General features: G+C 49.0%; 1 protein-coding gene across 39 annotated transcripts in view; it reads right to left on the bottom strand.

Moving 5' to 3' along the window:
• C1H1orf159 (chromosome 1 C1orf159 homolog) overlaps positions 1 to 19868 on the bottom strand; it is a 29558-nt gene extending 9690 nt beyond the window's left edge. For 10 of the 39 annotated variants that reach the window (XR_012328700.1, XR_012328712.1, XM_073797898.1 and 7 more), the window contains exons 1-3: positions 18754 to 19867; positions 184 to 234; positions 5 to 43 (exon numbers count right to left, since the gene is read on the bottom strand). Coding sequence is in view for 23 of the 39 variants with exons in the window: in XM_073797898.1 (XP_073653999.1) it covers positions 5 to 43; positions 184 to 234; positions 18754 to 19278 (615 nt within the window). In the remaining 16 variants the exon portion in view is untranslated. The other 29 variants (XR_012328704.1, XR_012328705.1, XR_012328706.1 and 26 more) reach the window with 16 other exon arrangements.
• Between the last annotated feature and the right edge of the window lie 522 nt (positions 19869 to 20390).

The raw sequence follows: 20390 nt of genomic DNA, 5'->3' as shown, positions 1-20390 counted from the left end.
TTACCTGGCCCTCCTGGAGGCCGGCAGACCCTCGGTCCGGGGCCTGCAAATCGAGGTGGATAGGTGAGGCCGTGCTGCTGGCCAAGCGCAGCCAAACCACGCCCGGGGCTCGGGGTCCAACTGGACTTTTCGTCAGGAACCCCCACGGCTCGGCCCACCCGGATCAGGATCTGATGGACTCACTCCCTCCTCCGCCAGTTTCCCACCGTTCGCTGCTGCTTCCAGGAAGAAGGACTGAGCAGAGAGGGTCTGGGTGAGCCAGTCCTACCCCAGAGCTCGGACGGCCCTCCCACCCGCCATCTCATCCTGTCCTCATAAGACCCGAATTCGATTTCCAGTATTTTCACCCAGAGACGGAATGGCAAGGGTGCCTCTGGGGCGGCCAGGCTGGTCAGGACCCCTCGGTCTTAACAGTTTTGTGCCGTTGGGCCTGTTGTCATCACGGGAGGGTGTGTGGAAAACACCCAGCTGGGGCACTAAAAGCCGTGACACAGGCAGTACTGGGTGCAGGTGCCTCTGGCGGGTGATGGATCCAGAGAGCAAACAGACTGCAAGTAAACGTCCTAACGCTAAAACCACACGAAACGCGACAGCCCACGCGATTCAGCGCTCACGGTGCCACACTTCTAACGTAACCGGGGAAACACACCGGCCTGCACAACCCCGGAAGTAAATCGTGAGTCGGGTTTTTATTCTGAAAGGTGGGAACTACAATTATAATCTGTCCCAAACACATAAAAGTCACCTCTAAAAACACTTTTTTCTTAACAAAAACAGCTGCAGGGTGGAGCTGCGCGTGAGGGGGGCTGGTTCAGGTTCCACAGAGGGCGCGCTTGGGGCTGGGGGGCGAGAAGCCCCTCCGCCCACTGGCCCAGGGCCTGGGGGTCCCGGGCTGGGGTCTGTCCTGCCATTCGCTCTGTGCTGCCTTTAGTCCAGGCTGATGGAGCAGACACCGCCCCCCACGTCAAGTCCCCCCATTAAAAACACCTGCTCTTGGGCTTCCCTGGTGGCGCAGTGGTTGGGAGTCCGCCTGCCGATGCAGGGGACACGGGTTCGTGCCCCGGTCCAGGAGGATCCCACATGCCGCGGAGCGGCTGGGCCCGTGAGCCATGGCCGCTGAGCCTGCGCGTCCGGAGCCTGTGCTCCGCGACGGGAGAGGCCACAATGGTGAGAGGCCCACGTACCGCAAAAACAAAAAGAACACCTGCTCTTTCCTGCGGCACCATCCCCTTTCTAGAATGTGAAATCCCCTCAGGTGGCAACTACTGGTGTCACAGCCGCATTGATACCTTTGATTCAGGAATCAGGTCTCAGTCGACACCTCTGTCTGCTACTCAGTGGACACGACTGAGTACGGTGTCCACACCGTGCGGCCCCTCCACGGCCCCCGCCTGCCCGGCCAAGCCCTGCCGCTGCATGTGGACGGCGTCTTCTGGAAGTTCAGGAGAACGGACCACACTGTCCGCGCACCTTGTGTCGGGCTCCTGCGCTTCAGCGTGGCCACAGCGACCTTCAGGTTCCTCCGTCCTTTGCCCTCTCGTGGCTGAGTGGCATCGACTGCGAGGACACTTCCCTTGCCCGCTGCCTGCCGATGGCCACGTGGCTGTTTCCACATTGTGGTGGCTAACGCTGCTGGGGACGTTCTTGGGCCCGTTCCTGCACAGTCGCTTGCTTTCCTTCCTCTTGGGTAAATACTTGGAAGCACCAGGTCAAGGGGACTCTCTGGGAAGCTGCCCTGCTATTCTCGGGCAGCGGCTCCGTGTGCAGTGGCTGGCTCACCTGCTCTGGCCCTGCCAGCTAGTGGCCTCGCACCGGCGGCCGGGCAGCGGTTCTCCTGCTGTTCCAACCTGCGTTTCCCTGGTAACTAGCGACAGTCAGCACCTCTGTCCTGCTTGTCAGCCATTCACACATCTTACATCTCTCATAATGTGTCTGTTCACATCTTTGGGCCACGCTGTTCGGCTGGGCCATCTGTCTATTATTACGTGCTAACTCTTCATGTATTTTGTCAGATGTATGTACTGTAAATATTTTCTCCCATTTTGTGACTTGTCTTTTCATTTTCTAACGGGTATCTTCAGAAGAGCAAATGTTTTCATTTTGGTAAAATCGAATGCATCCATTTTTTCTTTTATGGTTCTTGCTTTTTGCGTCCTAAGAAATCTCTGCCTTGACCTCAGGGTCACAAGGATTTCCTGTGTTTCTCTGAGTTGCTTTTGCGTCATGGTGTGGAGTAAAGGTCAAGTTCACTTTTCTTCCCTATGCATATCCAGTTGTAGCACCACGTGTTAAAAAGGCTTTTCCTTTTCATATTAAATTCTCTCGACATCCTTGTTGAAAATCAATTGTCTGTGTGTGGGTCTACTTCTGGACTTCCTATTCTGTTCCGTTCATCTGTGTGTCACCAGTACCACACAGTCTCAACTACTGAAGCTTTACAGAAAGTCTGAAGTCAGGCAGAGTGAAGCCCTGCTTTGTGTAATTGCTTTGGCAATTCCAGGTCACCTGCATTTCCATGTTTTAGAATCATCTTGTCAATTACTACAAAAAGCCTTCTGGAATCTTGACTGGGATAACTGACATTTTAACAATATTGAGTCTTCTAATCTACAAACATGCTCTCTCTCCATTTCTTCAAGTTGTCTTTGTTTATTTTTTAAAATATTTATTTGGCTGCGCCGGGTCTTAGTTGTGGCACGCGGGATCTTTTTTTAGTTGCGGCATGTGGGACGAGTTCCCTGACCAGGAATTGAACCCGGGCCCCCTGCACTGGGAGCACAGAGTCTTAGCCACTGGACCACCAGGGAAGTTCCTTCAAGTTGTCTTTAATTTCTCTCAGCAATGTTCTGTGGCTTTCAGTGAAGAGGCGCTCTTACACATCTTTTGTTAAACATATTACTAAATATTTTGTCTTTGGGTATTATTGTAAATATAATTAACTCTCTAATTTCTTTTTTCTTTCTTTTTTTTGAACAACACTTGAATGACCTTTAATGTGCTTAGAACAAATCACTTTACAAAAAGCACGAACACTTTTAAAAACATAACTTTGGGGACTTCCCTGGTGGCGCAGTAGTTAAGAATCTGCCTGCCAATGCAGGGGACACGGGTTCGAGCCCTGGTCTGGGAAGATCCCACATGCCGCGGAGCAACTAAGCCCGTGAGCCGCAACTGCTGAGCCCGCATGCTGCAACTACTGAAGCCCACACGCCTAGAGCCCGTGCTCTGCAACAAGAGAAGCCACCGCAGTAAGAAGCCCACGCATCACAACAAAGAGTAGCCCCTTCTCGCCGCAACTAGAGAAAGCCCACACGCAGCAATGAAGACCCAACACAGCCAAAAATAAACAAATTAATCTTTTTAAAAAGTAACTTTGGACACTACACAAATTAAAATAATAACAACACAGTCGCACGGTCTGATCCTCTAAAGTGGACTTTAGGAATCTCTGAGCAATTTACTAGAATTCTAAATGTTCATCCAATGAGCCTAGGTATGTTTCTACAGATCTGAATGTTGCTCTGAGAACAGGTGCTCAAAGACGAGTTCCCTCTGTCAATCCCCACAGTTTTCCAAGGTCAAGTCACCTGTGAACCCATCTGCAACCTCACTCCTTAAAAGTGTCCTATGAAATAAACCAGCAGGAAGTACTGGGCAGAAACTGATTCCCAGGAGACATACAGATAAGCAAGTCAAACATGAAACATTCTATTTGAAAGAGATAAAAAGCAAAGAAAGATGCACCAATACACGTCGTTCAAGGAATAGAAGTTTCTACTAAAAGGCAGAAGTTGCACAGCAGCAGTTACGACTTTTAATGGTATTTTGTTACATGGGAAGACATATCCTGCCATATACCTTGCAGGGAAACTTTCAAGAGGGGTCATGCCTAATCTATCCCATAAACTTAAAAATGGCCAAATCTGAAACTCACCAAGCCATTTTGGAGACGGGGAGCAGGGCCACAGGCGTTAGGTGCCGGCGTTTATGGCCATCAGGAGTCAGCGTTTTATTCACTAGCCCCTGGCTGAAGCACTCTACCCTTTACTAAAGGACTTCATCCTCTTGCTAAAAACCCACGCCATCAAATGTCTCCCTGTTCTAACCACAAAGCGGTCTGCAACGTAAGCCACCTGCTCCTCTGTTTTCCTTGAGGCCAGATTATCACCGGCCAGGACTTCTGTATAAGGACCTTCCCCACGCTTGAAGTGGTAATTAAGTCAACCACAGGCCAAGCTCTTTAACGTTTTCTCTGTCGGGATTACTTCTCTGCGCCTGCTCTGCACCTCTCGGGCTGGGCAGCCCCGGATGTGCTAACTGTCCTAACAGAGGTATGTCCACAGGGTAACCTGAGCCAATGCTGACTGTCATGGTGACGCGACATCAGAAAGTTTGAAAAGCAGAGTGGGAACTGCAAACCCACGTGAACGGTTCAGGTTAAAACGGTCAAGTTCAGAGTAATACTGGCAGACAGGGAGGAAAACAGCGTGCGAAAAGATGGTCTAATTCACCTGCGTGAGTCGATCACACTTGGTAAGGCGGTGGGACTAGAAGTGAAGAACGGAGAGGAACACTGAGGGGAAAGAGACCACAATGGAAAGCAACGGTAACTCAAGGTCAAAGGAACAGAAACACCTCAGTCTGTGCTCCTGCAAAATATACACAGTGATCTTCCAACTCTCATGCTTAATAAGGTGTGTTGCCTCTGGAGTCCGTAGGAGGAAGTGGTGAAGGGCGCAACATTTCAGAGGTTTTCCAGGGTAATTGCAAGCTCTGTAGCCCCAGCTCTCAGACAGCGGCAGTCTGATTCTACTATGTCTTGTCCTCCTCTTGAACTTTGTCCACGTGTCCCGCTTCTGGTGGTCCCTCCTCCTTCTTCCTTCAGCCTCCTCCTTCAGCGTGGCTGGTGCGGACCTCCGCCAGCCCCTCGCAGCAGCAGCGCCCCACCTCCACCGGCCCCTGCTGCCCGGGGACTGAGCCGTTCACTGGCTCGCAGTTCCCCCTTTCCAGACTCCCAGGGGCTGCGGTGGCCTCTAATTGCATTTCGTAACGGTTTGCTGTTAGTATACAAAAATACAAGTAAAATTTGCATATTAACCTTGAGTTCTGAGATTTTGCTAAATTCACTTAATAGTTCTAGCAGTTTTCACAGATTTCTTAGTGTCTTCTATATAATCGTGTCCTATGCAAATAAACACAGCTGTACACTACTTTGCTTAGAAACTTGTTTCAGGGCACAGCAGCTGGTCTTTGTTAGAGAATATGCACTTAGAAGGAATTTGTGTTCTGCTCCTGATGGATGTGGCTTCCACAAATATCAATCAGCTCAAGATGCTTGGGAGCACTGTTCAGATCCTCTGTCTTTACTGATTTCTTTAGGTCTTTTGTTCTAATAACTGGTGAGAGAAAGATGCTAAAATTGCCTACTATGATTGCTTATTACTCCCTTTATTGGGTGCATTCATAATTGATGTTTTCCTGATGAAACAACCTCTTTATTACTAGAATTTCCTCGTTCTCTTTAGTAATACTCCATATTGTGAATCTACCTTATCTGATATTAATATAGCCACTCCAGCCTTCTTACGCTATTTGTATACGTACACATTTTGCATTCACTTATTTTCAACCTGTGTTTTTGATATTTAAAGTGAATCTCGGGCTTCCCTGGTGGCGCAGTTCTTGAGAATCTGCCTGCCAATGCAGGGGACAAGGGTTCGAGCCCTGGTCTGGGAAGATCCCATGTGCCGCGGAGCAACCGGGCCCGTGAGCCACAACTACTGAGCCTGCGCGTCTGGAGCCTGTGCTCCGCAACAAGAGAGGCCGCGACAGTGAGAGCCCCGCGCACCACGATGAAGAGTGGCCCTCGCTCGCCGCAACTAGAGAAAGCCCTCGCACAGAAACGAAGACCCAACACAGACCCAAAAATTAATAAATAAATAATTTTAAAGTGAACCTCCCATAGACAGCATGTAGTAGGGTCTTGCTTATTTACACATTCTGATAATCTCTACCTTTTAAGTGGAGAGTTTAGTCCATTAACATTTAATTTAATTATCACTGTGGTTAGACTTAGGTCTACCATTTTATTATTTTTCTACTTGTTCCTTGGTTTTAATACATAAAAGACTTAATTTTTTTAGAGCAGTTTTGGGTTCACAGCTAAACTGAGCAGGAAGTAAGAGAATTCCCATACACCCCCTGCCCCCACACAAGCAGAGCCTCCCCCACTGTCAACATCCGGCCCCAGATAGGTACTCTGATGAACCTACACTGACACATCACTGTTGCCTCAAGTCCATATTTACATCAGGATCACTCTTGATGCTGGGCATTGGCAAATGTATAATGATGCTATGGTTGGATTTAAGGCTACCATTTTATTATTTGTTTTCTGCTGTCTCTCCGGTGTTTTATTTCTCTGTTCTCTCTTTCCTGTTTTCTCTTATATTATTTGAATATTTTTAAAAATCCCCTGTCAATTTATCTTTTGGTTCTTCAGTTATGAGTCTCTGCATTATTTTTATGGTTATTCCTCTAGGACTGCAACACACATCCCCACTGTTTCACAGCTTACTTAGAATCAATCCTGCAGCACTTCATGTAAAGGCAGAACCTGCAGGTCCACAGATCCCCTTCACTGTTCCTTATGCTACAGTTATCATACGTATTTCATCTGTATGCATTACAAACCCAAGACATGTTCTGATTTTTTCTTTAAATACGTATTTTAAAGAAAACGTTCCCCCCAGATATTTACCCTTTTTGATGCTCATCACTCACTCATAAAGACCTGAGTTTCACTCTGGTATCATTTTCCTTCAGCCTGGAAAGACTTCCTTCAGCATGTCTGGCAGTACACAGATGATGGCAACAAATTCCATCAGTCTTCCTTCTTCTGAAAACATCTGTATTTAACACACACTCCTGGAGGGTTGACTATCTTTCTTCCAGAACTTTATAGATGCAGCTCCACTTGCCTTCTGATGATAAGTTCCTAGTCTTTGTGATGCTGTGTGTATGTAGTCTTGTTTTTCTCTGGCTGCTGTCAAGATTTTTAAAGTTAATCTTAAAGTTTTCAGTAATTTGAAAATGATGTGCCTGTTTATGGTTTTAGTCATATTCATCCTGTTTGGGACTCACTGAGCTTCTGAAATCCATAAATTTACGTTTTTCACCATATTTGGAAAGAGTCTGATCATTGTTCTTCAAGTACTTCTCCTGCCCCACTGTGTCTCTCGCCTCCCCTCTGGGCTCCATAGTTACCCTGCCTGAGACACTTCACACTGCCCCATGAGTCCCTAGGGCTCTTCATGCTTTTCCCTCAATCATTTCCCCAGTGTTTCTTCAGACCAGATGATTTCTACTAATTTGTCTTTGAAGTCTGACTACTTCCTGTCATTTCCACTCTATTATGCCCATTCGGTGAATTTTTTATTTCAGGTGTTTACTTTCCAGTTCTAAAGTTTCCAACTGGCTTGTTTTGAAAAATATTTTCTACTCCTCTAGCGAGATTTCCTACGTTTTTGTTCATTATGAGTGTATTTTCCTTTACCTCACTGAACACAGTTACTCCAACACCTGGGTCATAACACGACTGGCATCTGTTGACTGTCTTTTCCCTGAGGATGGCTCACACCCCCTGGCTCTTTGTGTGTTGAGTACTTTCAGATTGTAACATGTATGTTGCAATGTTACGTTGCAGAGACTCTGAATCCCAGAGTCTGAAGAGAGTTTATGGTTTTGCTTTAGCAGGCGATTAATCTCATGAGATTCAAACTGCAAACTGTGTTGCTGTTGATTTTGTGGGAAGCGGTGGCCTCGCTCTCACTCCAGGTGGCTTCTCCCCATGCCCTGTGTGTGTGCACGGTTCAAGGCTTGGACAGAAATCTGAGCAGAGTTTAGTCGCAGAATTCCTCGTTCCAGGATTTCTCCCCAGCAGCTGTGGATACCAGCTCCTCCCCTTAGTCTAACGAGGAAGCGCACGGTCTTTCCACCCAGAGTTTTAGCCACCACACCACCCCTGCAGTGACTGTGCAGCCCTCAGAGGAAAGATGTGCAAACAAGAGACACACTGTGTGCCGGCCATGCCTCTAAGTCTAAGCTGCCCTCAGGATCTGCCTGCCGTCCCCCCTTCCAGAGTCCTCAGGTAGCTGCTTTTCTACCTTGTCCAGGGCTGATGATTGCCATCTACGGGAGAGTCATTTGTTGGAGCTGATTCTTCTATGCCAGAAATGACTCCACTGCATGGCTTTTCTATTCAGAAACCCCATGGTAGGCACAGAGGTCAGCAACAGGGCACTTGGAGAGAACTGCAGTGCCACCAGAGCCTCGTCTCCACTGGGCAGGAGTCGGCCTCAGGGAAGCAAATGGGGATGGATGCTAAAACGCTCTTCTCGGTTAACAACATGAATCCAGTTGCAAAAAGATAAATTTAAGATAATAAGTTAGGGCTTCCCTGGTGGCGCAGTGGTTGAGAGTCCGCCTGCCGATGCAGGGGACACGGGTTCGTGCCCCGGTCCGGGAGGATCCCACATGCCGTGGAGCGGCTGGGCCCGTGAGCCATGGCCGCTGAGCCTGCGTGTCCGGAGCCTGTGCTCCGCAGCGGGAGAGGCCACAGCAGTGAGAGGCCCACGTACCGCAAAAAAAAAAAAAAAAAAAAAGATAATAAGTTATACTTAACATTATTTTAGTAGCCCTTTTCATCTCTAAAACATTCTCCAAAGAATGAACAAATTAATAATCTGAGGTTTATTCTCCTATGAAAAGTAATTTCACACCTTAGAGGTTTGTCACATACACAGCTAGGGCTGGACTTTCATGCCCGTGTTGGTTTGCGAAGGATGAAAAAGTCTCTTTTTGCTGCAGATCCTGGATCTCCAAGGGATGTGAACCTGCTCACTGTGTAACAACAGCAAGAACAGCAATTATATAGCACTTGCTGTGTGCCAAGCACCACTCTGAGTTATTCATTCATATTAACTCATTTTACCCTCCTAGCAATGCCTATTATCGACCCCCTTTTTTTAAAATTAATTTATTTTATTTTATTATTTATTTTTGGCTGAGTTGGGTCTTTGTTGCTGCGCGCGGGCTTTCTCTAGTTGCAGCGAGAGGAGGCTACTCTTCGTTGCGGTGCGAGGGCTTCTCATTGTGGTGGCTTCCCTTGTTGCGGAGCACAGGCTGTAGGCACGTGGGCTTCAGTAGTTGTGGCACACAGGCTCAGTAGTTGTGGCTCACAGGCTCTAGAGCGCAGGCTCAGTAGTTGTGGTGCACGGGCTTAGTTGCTCCGCAGCATGTGGGATCTTCCCGGACCAGGGCTTGAACCCGTGTCCCCTGCATTGGCAGGTGGATTCTTAACCACTGCGCCACCAGGGAAGTCCCTGGACCCCTTGTAAGAGGAGAAAACAGGCTTGCACAAGATCACACAGCAAGTACATGGCACAGTGAGTACACGGCAGGGTGAGGACTGGCCAGGCCCCTGGCTCCAGAGCCTCTACTTACCCCCCACACTGACCTGGGGTCTGAGAGTTTTCTACAGGGGCCAGTGGGTACTGCTTGTTTTACAACGTTCAACTAATACATTTAGCATGTCAAGCCAAGTACGGCGCAGTTCTACAGCAATTCTCTCTTTCTTTTTTTTTTTGGCTGCACTGGGAGGCTTGTGGGATTTTAGCTCCCTGACCAGGGATTGAACCCGGGCCCTCGGCAGTGAGAGCACAAAGTCCTAACCACTGGACTCAGAAATTCTCAATTTAGTAAACAAAGGCATCCAAGACTTTAACAATTAAATGTAATACACCTCTAACTATTTTTAAAGACTATTAGCTAAAGTAAAGATGAAAACTGTGTTGTAGAATTTTCTAGCACAAGAACTAAAATATATGCAGCCAAGAGCACTAGAAGTAGAAGGTGGTCACTGGGACCCTCTGTACTGTTTGTGAAGTACAGGATTAACTTTTAAGGTAGACCATGATAAATTAAACACACATATTTAATCTCTATAGGAACCACTATAAAATAACACAAAAGGGCAGAACTAAGAAGTCAATAAAGGACATAAAACAGAATTTTAAAAACTTGATTCACCAAAAAAAGAAAAAAGGGAGGAAAGGAGAAACAGAGAAACAGATGGAAAAATAGAAATCAAACATCAAGATGGCAGATTTAAACCCAAACACTCTAATAACCGCACTAAATGTAAACAGACTAAATACTCCATCAAAAAGCAGAGATTAGCATCACTAATCATTAGAGAAATGCAGCAAATATACTACTCCACACCCATGAGGATGGCTACTATCAAAAACACAGAAACAACTGGGACTTCGCTAGTGGTCCAGTAGCTAAGGCTCCATGCTCCCAATGCAGGGGGCCTGGGTTCGATCCCTGGTCAGGGAACTAGATCCCACATGCCACAACTAAGACCCAGCACAGCCAAATAAATAAAATAAATGAATAAATATTTTAAAAAGAACCAACCCAGAAACAATGAACGTGGAGAAATTTGAACCCTTGTCTGCTGCTGGTGGAAATGTAAAGCGGTGCAGCATTACCATATGATTCAGCAATTCCACTTCTGATTATATACTCAGAAGAACCAAAAACAGGGTCTTTAAGAGATATTTGTACACCAGTGTCCACAGCAGCATTATTCACAACAGCCAAGAAAGAAAAAAGTGGAAGCAACCCAAATACCCACTGACCAATGAGTGAATAAGCAAAATGTGGTCCATCCATACAATGGAATGTTATTCAGCCTTAAAAAGGAGGGATTCTGACACCTGCTACAACATGGGTGACATCATACTAAGTGAAATAAGCCAGGCACAAGAGGACAAATAATGTATGATTCCACTTACACGAGGTCCCCAGGGTCGTCAAATCCATAGAGACAAAAAGTAGGAGGGTGGGTGCCAGGGCTGGGAAGGGGACGGCAGTTAGCGTTTAGTGGGGACAGAGTTTCAGTTTGAGAAGATGAGAAAGTTCCAGAGGCGGGTGGTGGTAAGTGTTGTACAACATCATAAGTACACTTAATGCTACAGGCTATATATTATAAAATGGTTAAAATGGTAAATTTCATGTTATGTATATTTTACTACAATAAAAAAAATCTGGAAGAAATGAAATTACGTAATGCCTATAAAGTGCCTCAATAAATGGTAGTTATTATAGTTATTTTTTTGAAAAGTAGAGACTGTCAGATTGGATAAAAAGCAAGACCAAATGATATGCACTTTATAACAGACAAGCTTTATACATAAAGACACAGAACACTGAAAGCACAGGATGGAAAAGATAGACTATGCAATTACTGAGTATAAGAACACTCATGCAGATATACTGATAGCAGACAAAGTAGACTTCGATCTTTCACAACAATAACAGCGTAAATTCATCAGGAAGATAAACCAATCGTCTTGGATTGATTTGTATGCACTGAATAAAACCTTGCAAATACATGAAGTTGAGAGAACTAAAAGGAAAAAGACAAATCCACAAATGTGACTGGAAACTTGAATACCCCTCTTTCAATAACTGATTGAACAAGTAGACAAAAAAAAAAAAGAGTAAGGATATAAAAGATTTGGGCAGGGCTTCCCTGGTAGCGCGGTGGTTGGGAGTCCGCCTGCCGATGCAGGGGACGCGGGTTCGTGCCCCGGTCCGGGAAGATCCCACATGCCGCGGAGCGGCTGGGCCCGTGAGCCATGGCCGCTGAGCCTGCGCGTCCGGATCCTGTGCTCCGCAACGGGAGAGGCCACAACCATGAGAGGCCCGCGTACCGCCAAAAAAAAAAAAAAAAAAAAAGATTTGGGCAATATTTGACTCACCTGACAATCACAGAATATGACACTCAAAAAAAGTGTAATACACACTCTTCTTAAGTGCAAACAAAATATTCACTAACAAACCATATGTTTGACCATAAAACAAGTATCAACAAATTCAAAGGGTGAAAATCATACAGAGAATATTCTCTGACTAAATGGAATTATATTAGAAATCAGTAACAAAAGATATTTAGAAAATCTCCAAATACTTGTAAATTAAACAACAGACTTCTAAATAACTCATGGATCAAACATAGGAAATTTTAAAATATTTTTAACAGAAAGATAAAGTGCGATCTATCAGACTTTGTGTAGGAAACTAAAGCAGCGCTTAGAAAAAAAATTATAGTTTTTAATGGTTGTATAAGAAATGAAGACAAGTGTGAAATCACTGATCTGTGCTTCCGTCTTAAGAAGACAGAAAAACGAGAGTGAATTCAACCGTATTAGGCAGATGAAAGGAAATAATTTGAATTAAGATGAAAGGAAAGAAACTGAATTAATATTTGTAAAACTTCCCACAAAGAAAACAGTGAACCCAGACAGCTTCACTAGTGAAGTCTACCAAAAAACTAAGGAAGAACTAATACCAATACTAAACCAAGTCCTTCAGAAAACAAAGGGGAAGGGAACCTGTCCTAGCTCGTTTATAAGGCCAGCAAGCAAGACTCAAACATAGGCCAGCATAACCCTGACAGAAATCCAGACAAGGACATTACGAGGGAAAAAATGCAGACTGACATCCCTCATGAATACAGACCCCAAACTCTAACAAAACATTAGCAAACCGCATTCAGTAAAACACAGAAAGGTGACAGAACACGCCCAAATGAGTTTCTTCCAGGAACATAAGATTGACTTAACGTAGGACTTCCCTGGTGGTCCAGTGGAGAAGAATCTGCCTTCCGACGCAGGGGACACGGATTCAATCCCTGGTTGGGGAACTAAGATCCCACGTGCCGCGGGGCAACTAAGACCCAACGCAGCCAAAAATAAAATTTAAAAATAAATAAATAAACATTTTTTTAAAACTCTTTGTAACTTCGGGGGAAAAAAAAAGATTGACCTAACATACAAAAACCAGTCAATGCAATCAACCACTTTAATAGATTAAAGAGGAAAAAAACCATGTCACCATTTCAGCAGATGCAAAACGAGCATTTGACAAAATTTCAGGCCCATTCACGATAACTCTCAGCAAACTGCAAACAGGAGACACCCTCAGCGCAAGGCAGGGCATCTCCAAAAACCCCACAGCTGATGCCATAGCAGCAGTGAAGAGGCCAAGTCCACCCAGCCTTAGCAGGTCTAGTCAACACTGTCCTGTGGCTCAAGCCAGTGACGACAGAAAACAAAGCAAAAGCCACAAGGTTAGAAAGAGGAGTGGTCGCGCCTCTGTCCACACGGCACGGCTGTTCACATGGAAAATCCTAGGAAATCTTAAAAACCCACTCTAATTTGTAGGTGAAGTCAGCAATGTTACAAGAACATGAAGTCAATATGCAAGAGCCACTGTCATTCCTATACACTAGCAACATGCAATTGGAAAATGAGACTTAAATAAATATCATTTACAACGGCACTCAAAACAGTCTGTCCGTGGGGATAAACTTAATAAAAGATGTGTGAGACCTGTACACAGAAAAAGATAAAACTGCTGAGAGTTGTTCAAGGTCCACATAACGGAGAGACATACAATAATGGTACATATGTATCAACATGAACACACACGCATATATGTATCTCCACTCATCCACGTGAATGGATTAGAGGACTCAATATTACTAAGATTAATTTCTCCCCAAATTGACCCAATATTTAAGATAATCACAATCAAAATTATAGCAGGTTTTTTTTTTTTTTTTGAGGAACTGACAACCTGATTCTGAAATGTATATGAAAATACAAAGAACCTAGAATAGCCAGAGCAATTTTAAAAAGAAGAACAAGTGGGACTTCCCTGGTGGTCCAGTGGTTAAGACTCCAAGCTTCCAATGCAGGGGGTGCAGGTTCGATCCCTGGTCGGGGCACTAAGACCCCACATGCCACGGGGTGCGGCCAAAAAGTAAAAATAATTAAAATTAAAAAAATTAAAAAGAATAAAAGCACAAGCATGGAGGACTTACACTGCCGTACCTGAAGACTTATTATAAAGTCACAAGACAGTGTGGATTGATGAACAGATAGACCAATGTAACAGAATAGAGAACCCAGAAATAGATCCTCACAAACACAGTCAAATGATTTTTGATAAGATGCCAAAGCAATTCAATGGAGAAAAGAAAGTTTTTTTCAAGAAATGGTGCTGGGACAGCTGGTTACTTACATGGAATAAAAAGTGAAAATCACATGAAAAATTAATTAGAGACGGCTCACGGAGCTAAACACAAAACTGCATCTATAAACCTTCTACAAGCAACTACAAGAGACTATCTTAGGGGCTTTTGGTTAGGCAAAGACTTTTAAATAGGACACAGAAAGCATGAACCAAAAAAGAAACACAATTGATAAACTAAACTTCATCAATATTAAAAACTTCTGCTCATGAAAATACACCATTATGGTGGATATAAACTCCATGCATTTGCCAAAATCCATAGAACGATATATCACAGAGAGCAGACTTAATACATGCAAACAAATCAGCACCACCCACCAGAATGCCAGGGATGGCAGGATGGAAAGCAGACTGTGACCACTCACTCTAACTGTATCAACGTGTGACACCAACACACTGAAGGGGACAGGAAGACAGTGTTTTGACTAGGAACTGTAAGACCAACGATAAGAAGAAACCAAATATAAACATGGCACTCAAGGTGATAAATTTGTTTCTCAGAGTGGGGAGGTATATGGGAGAACAATTCTGAAACTGCTTTCTACGTACACTGGGGTGGGACAAATAAGAAAATGATGGTGATGGCAGTGAGAAGGTTACATATAAGCACTTTTCTAACAGACTACAGGTTACAGACACACAGGTGAACAGATACATAGTTACCTATCTGCTAAGAGGACTACAGGCAAGGACACCCCAGCAGCAACGCCCACACCCGCTGCCAGGTCCTCGTTTCTAAATCCCACTCTCCCATGAAACGAACCAGCGCTCCCCAGAGAACTGGGTGATTCTAGGGCTGAGGCGGGAACACAACAAGATGAAGGGAAGCTGCCGTGGCTGGCAGTGCAAGAAAGGAAGGAAGCGCTCACAAGGGGCGGGGGGTGGGAGGGGTGGGCAACGACAAGGTCCTGGCGGCCAAGGCTGGAACGAGGTGGGCAGCCAAACCGACAGCGCGGAGCTGCGTCCCCACCAAAGTGCAGACGACACCCACGCGTCCATCCTCCTTACGGGAGTCCAGACCACACGGTGGGTCTTCCCCAGAGCTTCGCTCCCACCCCCGGGAGGGTGGGCCGCCCCTCTGAGTGGCTGCCAAAGAGACGGGAGGACAGGACAAGGAGTGACACTCCTTGGCAGATCCCCCCTGAGCCAGGTGACCAGGCCGACAGCCCCCGTGATGTCGTGCGGACGTCAGGTGCCCTGATGTGATGTCACGAGAGCGCCACCTCACCCCTGGGGTCTTCTTTCCATAAACCACAACCCCTGTCTAACCAGAAGAAAACACAGCAGACAAAGCCCAAATCAGGGACACGCTACAAAACACCTGAGTGGTCCTCCCCCAAACCGTCAAGGTCACGAAAAAGTAGCCTCCCAGATGGGACCCCGGGCAGAACGAGGACCCTGGGGCAGCGCGTGACCTGCAGCCTGGAGCGTGGGGAACAGTAACGGAGCACCGTCGTGTACTAGTTTCCACAGTGTGCCTCGGTCTGCATCTTTCTGTTAACCTAAAACCACTCCAAAAGAGTTTAATTTTAAAAAGACGCTATTAATAATGCGAATAGGCAAGTCAAACAATGGGAGGTAATACTCTCTCTCTATATATATACGTATATATATATATATCTGACATGGCTTGTATCCAGAAGACCTAGAGGAAATTACAACTTGATAATTTTTATAATTTTGTTTTATTCATTTATTTTTGGCTGCATTGGGTCTTCGTTGCTGCGCGTGGGCTTTCTCTAGTTGCGACGAGCGGGGGCTACTCTTCGTTGTGGTGTGCGGGCTTCTCATTGTGGTGGCTTCTCTTGAGGAGCACGGGCTCTAGGCTCGTGGGCTTCAGTAGTTATGGCACGCAGGCTCAGTAGTTGTGGCACATGGTCTTAGCTGCTCCGCGGCATGTGGGATCTTCCCAGACCAGGGATCAAACCCATGTCCCCTGCACTGGCAGGCGGGTTCTTTACCACTGTGCCACCAGGGAAGTCTCTACAACTTGATAATTTTTAAAAGGGCAGGGTGCTTTCCTGGTGGTCCAGTGGTTAAGAATTCACCTTCCAATGCATGGGAAGAGGGTTTGATCCCTGGTCGGGAAACTAAGATCCCACATGGTGCGGGGCAACTACTGAGCACATGGACCACAACTAGAAAGCCCGTGTGCTGCAACTACAGAGCCCATGTGCCATGGAGCCTGCATGCCACAACTAGAGAGAAGCCCACGTGCCACAGCAGAGGATCCCGCATGCTGCAAGGAAGATCCCATGTGCCGCAACTGAGACACAGCCAAAAATAAATTTAAAAAATAAATATTTAAAAATTTTTAAAAATTAAAAAAGGCAAAAAACTTGATCAGATGCTTCGAGCGGGTGTCGCAGACGGACGCATGCCCAGCATCACTGCTCAAGGAGATGCAGATGGAAGACACTAGTGAACACCGCCCTGCCCACCAGGCCTCACATGGCAGTCTCACGCCCACAGAACACAAGTGCAAGAATGTGCATGACCCCATCACCCAAGACAATGCCAGGAACGCACCCAAGTGCCGTCCCAGGTCAGGCATTGCGCTGCAGACAGCCAGGGAGCTCCACAGACCATGGAGTCTAACACAGCACCATGAAGGAACGTGGCAGAAATCAGAACTATGCCGGCTCCTGGGGGGCAGGGCTGGGAAGGCTTACGAGGTCTCAGTCAGCCCAGGGCAGCTTAGACAGACACTGTTCCTCACAGAACCGGGGCGGGGAGGCCCAAGGTCCAGGTGCCAGCAGATCCGGTCTCTGGTGAGGGCCCTTCCCGGCCTGCAGACGGCCGCCTTCTCGCGGTCCTCCTGGCCTTGCCTGGTGTGTGAGCAGGGAGGGGGGTCTCTGTCTTCCACTTGTTATCAGGGCACCGATCCCCTCATGGGCCCCCCTCACCCTGATCACCTCCCCAAGGCCCCACCTGCAGACAACATCACGCTGGGGCTTCGACACAAGGATTCGGGGGACACAACATGAGGGAACCTTTAGGGATGACAGAAATGTGCTCTATCATGCCAGTGTGCAAGTTACACAGCTATACATTTGCCAAAACTGGGCAAATCGAACCTATGCACTTCACTTATGTGGATTATATGTAATCACGAACTGAAGAAATGCAATTCATTTTCTATTTTGAAAATCTTCTTGGAGCCAAAAATCTAAGGAATTGGGTCCAAAAATTTCTACAAGGTAATGAAAAGTTTGGTGAGAATTTAAATTGTACCATGTGTTCTTTCATGACTCTCATTTATCCTTAGAAGCACTGGTTTCAAAGAAGTCACTGTGATTCTGAACAAGTAACACGTCAGGTAACGGCGGGGGGCTGGGGGTGGAATTATTCAGGTCCCTCAATAGCTGTTGGGTGCTGGGCCAGAAAACCACATAAACAGCTCTCCGACAGGAGGCCCTGCCCGGGTGACCGCGGCAGGGGGCGGACGCGATCTTCCAGCCTTGCGGGCAGCTGTGGCTGGAGAGGGGTGAGGGGCAGGTGGTCACCAACTTCACAGTTCACGTGTGCTGCCCTTTCCTTCTCCCACCGTCGAGCACAACGCAGGAGGGCCCGCGGCATCTCCAGAGCCTCCGTGCGGGTACCTCCAGTCAGCCTCTCGGCGAGCAAAGGGCGCCAACGGGCAATATGAGAACCGCGGACCTTCTCATTCTGCTGCTTCCCATTCTGAAAATCCCCCCACGCTCAAGGAAGATCAGCGCAGTGAACGATCTGACCGACGTAAAGGACACACTCCCGGCTGCTGACACTTACGGCTCGGGGGCCTCAAAAGCCCCGAGACGGAGCTGCCGGTTGGACCCTTGGAGCCCACCTGGGGGGGTCCTTGGCCTTGGGGACGCGGGATTCCCAGTGCTGTGGTGACCAGAGGTCGTTCTTCAAGTGAATTACGCGACAAGTCACAGCTTACCTCGAGGCACAGGGCGATGCAGGGAGGGGCGGGCGGCGCCCTAGGGGTGCGGGGCTGAGCACCCTCGAGCCGCGGCTGCTCCGCCTTTGGGAGGAGCGCCCAGGGCCGGGTGGGGTGAGCGTGAGCCAGGAAGAGAAACTTTCCGGAAAACCCAGGTTTGATTTCCTTCTAGGAGCTCCTGAGATCACCGTGGCCGTTCAGACTCTGGCTAACACAGCCTGCTGCGGAGGCGCGGGGAGGAGCAGAGAAGCACGGGGCCCAGCTCTGCCCCCGGCCCCGCAGGGGCCCGGGAAACAGGACAAAAGGGCCACCCTGGCGCTCGGGCACCGAGGAGCTGCGTTGGCTCGAACGCTGCTCCTTGAAACGCTGTGATACGCGCGTCCGAACCCCGGTCTCAATTAAACCGAAACTAAAGCGTCAATTAAATCGTCCTGGTGACGACGCACACAGACCCTGCTGGACCACACTGGACACTGTGGGGGCGATATCCACCTGCGGGCCCTCCCGCGCGGCCGGGGCGGCGGGGGGCGCGGAGGAGCAGGGCGGCCGGACCCCGCGCCCTCCGCCCCGCCCCGCCATTACCGCCCGGCCCGGGGTCCGCACCCCGAGGGTAGCCCCCCGCCCTCTCCCCGCGCGCCCGCCCCCGGCCCCTCACTCACCCCCGCGCCCTTCGGGTTCCTCTTTCGTACCCCCCGCCCTCCAGGCGGTCGCGCTGCGCTCCCTGGGACTTGTAGTCTCTCTGCAGCCCGAGCCTGGGTACCAGGGAGCGTGGCTCCCAGCCCAAAACTACACCTCCCGGCGGTCCACGCGAGAGCCCGCCCCCGCCATGTAGGTGCCAGGCCGGGGTTCTCGCGACATCTGCAAGCGCGCGCGGAGCGGCCTGGGAAGTGTAGTCTAGGGCCCTGAATAGGGCAGCGGAAGCGACGGGAGGCCTGTGCTGGCCGGGCGGACAGCTGTTCGTGGACGGTCGGCGAGGCTGCCCGTCGGTGTCCGGCGGGGCAGCGATTCCGGAGACAGCACGGGGTTACACAGCCGCGTCCCGGAGGGCGGCGCCGCGCTGCGAACAGGGTTCCGGCTGTGCCTCTGGAATCGGCCTGGGGGCTCCCGGCGCCCGGGGGCCCGGCCCGCGCTCGGGCGCGGTGGACGGGGGGGGGGCCGGGAAAAGGCCTCTGTGGGGTTTGCATCCTCTGTGCGCGGTTCCCCAGGAAGGACGCTGTTCCTGGACTGCCCCTCGCCCAGCTCTGCCACTTTCGGGACCTCAGGCGGAGCCCTTCTCACGGGGTGGGGTCGGGGTACGTGGGATCCCCGGGGCCTGGTCCGCACCAAGGCTGCCTCTGGGGAAGGCTGTGACGAGGAGCTTGGAGAAAAGAGAGTAAGACCGACCACCCCCCTTGTCGTGCTTTCTGTGCCGTTGGGCGGGGGCCGACTTTCCTTAAGGGCGGCTACTCGGAGAGCAGTGTCTGGGCCGGTGGGCCTGAGCAGAGAGGCCTGCATCGGAACGGGCACCCACGCCGAAGACTGCAGTCCGCATGGACGCCTGTAACACGGGCTTTTCGCGTCTCTCCCAAACTTCCTCATTCAGTATGAAGAGGGGTGGCTGGGAAAGACGCGTGGTCTCGGGTTTCTTTGAACTGGTGAAGCTGGTCGGACTGGTGGTTCTTTCCACGAAAGCTCCCACCCCGTGGCCTTGTGGTGCCTCCCAGGCGCTGGGAATGCTCCCCAGTCAGTCCCAAAGACCATGGGGTCTAGGTGACAGGACTGTTGGCGTCCCAGGCTGGTTTGTCCCGACAGGATGACACCGGAGGACGTCTGCCTTGTGGTCTCAGGCTCTGCCTCTGCTCTGTGTCCTGCACTCTCCTCGCTTCTCAGCACGTGGGGTCGCATGTGTGCGATCAAAGGGCCAGGACCCCGTCGGCCTCGGTGGGGGCATCGGAGTGAGAGTCGGGGCAGGTTAGGGTCAGGGTCTACAGTGTACGGAGTGCTGTAGGACAGCTGGCACCAGCCTACGCCTGGCCCCTGGACTCCCAGTTGGCTTCTGCACCAGCTGGCCATCCGGCCCGAATTCCACGGGTTCTCTTCCCCTTGGGAGCTGCCTCAGGACGTTCATCCCAAGTTTGAATGTCCAGAGTTTTCAACAGAAATAAAGCATCTTGCGATGTGAGGCTACTCTCCAAGTAAGAGAACTGGGGCAGAAGGACAAGTCACATTTGTGTCTTCTCTTCCCAAGGACAGCGGTAGCTGAGTTTCTTTAGTTGGAGGCGGGGGCTTGATCCCAGGGTGGCCCTCGGGGGCCTCC

Source organism: Tursiops truncatus, chromosome 1, assembly GCF_011762595.2.
Source record: "Tursiops truncatus isolate mTurTru1 chromosome 1, mTurTru1.mat.Y, whole genome shotgun sequence".
In the NCBI taxonomy this organism is placed as follows: Eukaryota; Metazoa; Chordata; class Mammalia; order Artiodactyla; family Delphinidae; genus Tursiops; species Tursiops truncatus.
The sequence above is the reverse complement of the archived record's forward strand: the minus strand, read 5'-3'. Positions and strand labels throughout refer to the sequence as shown.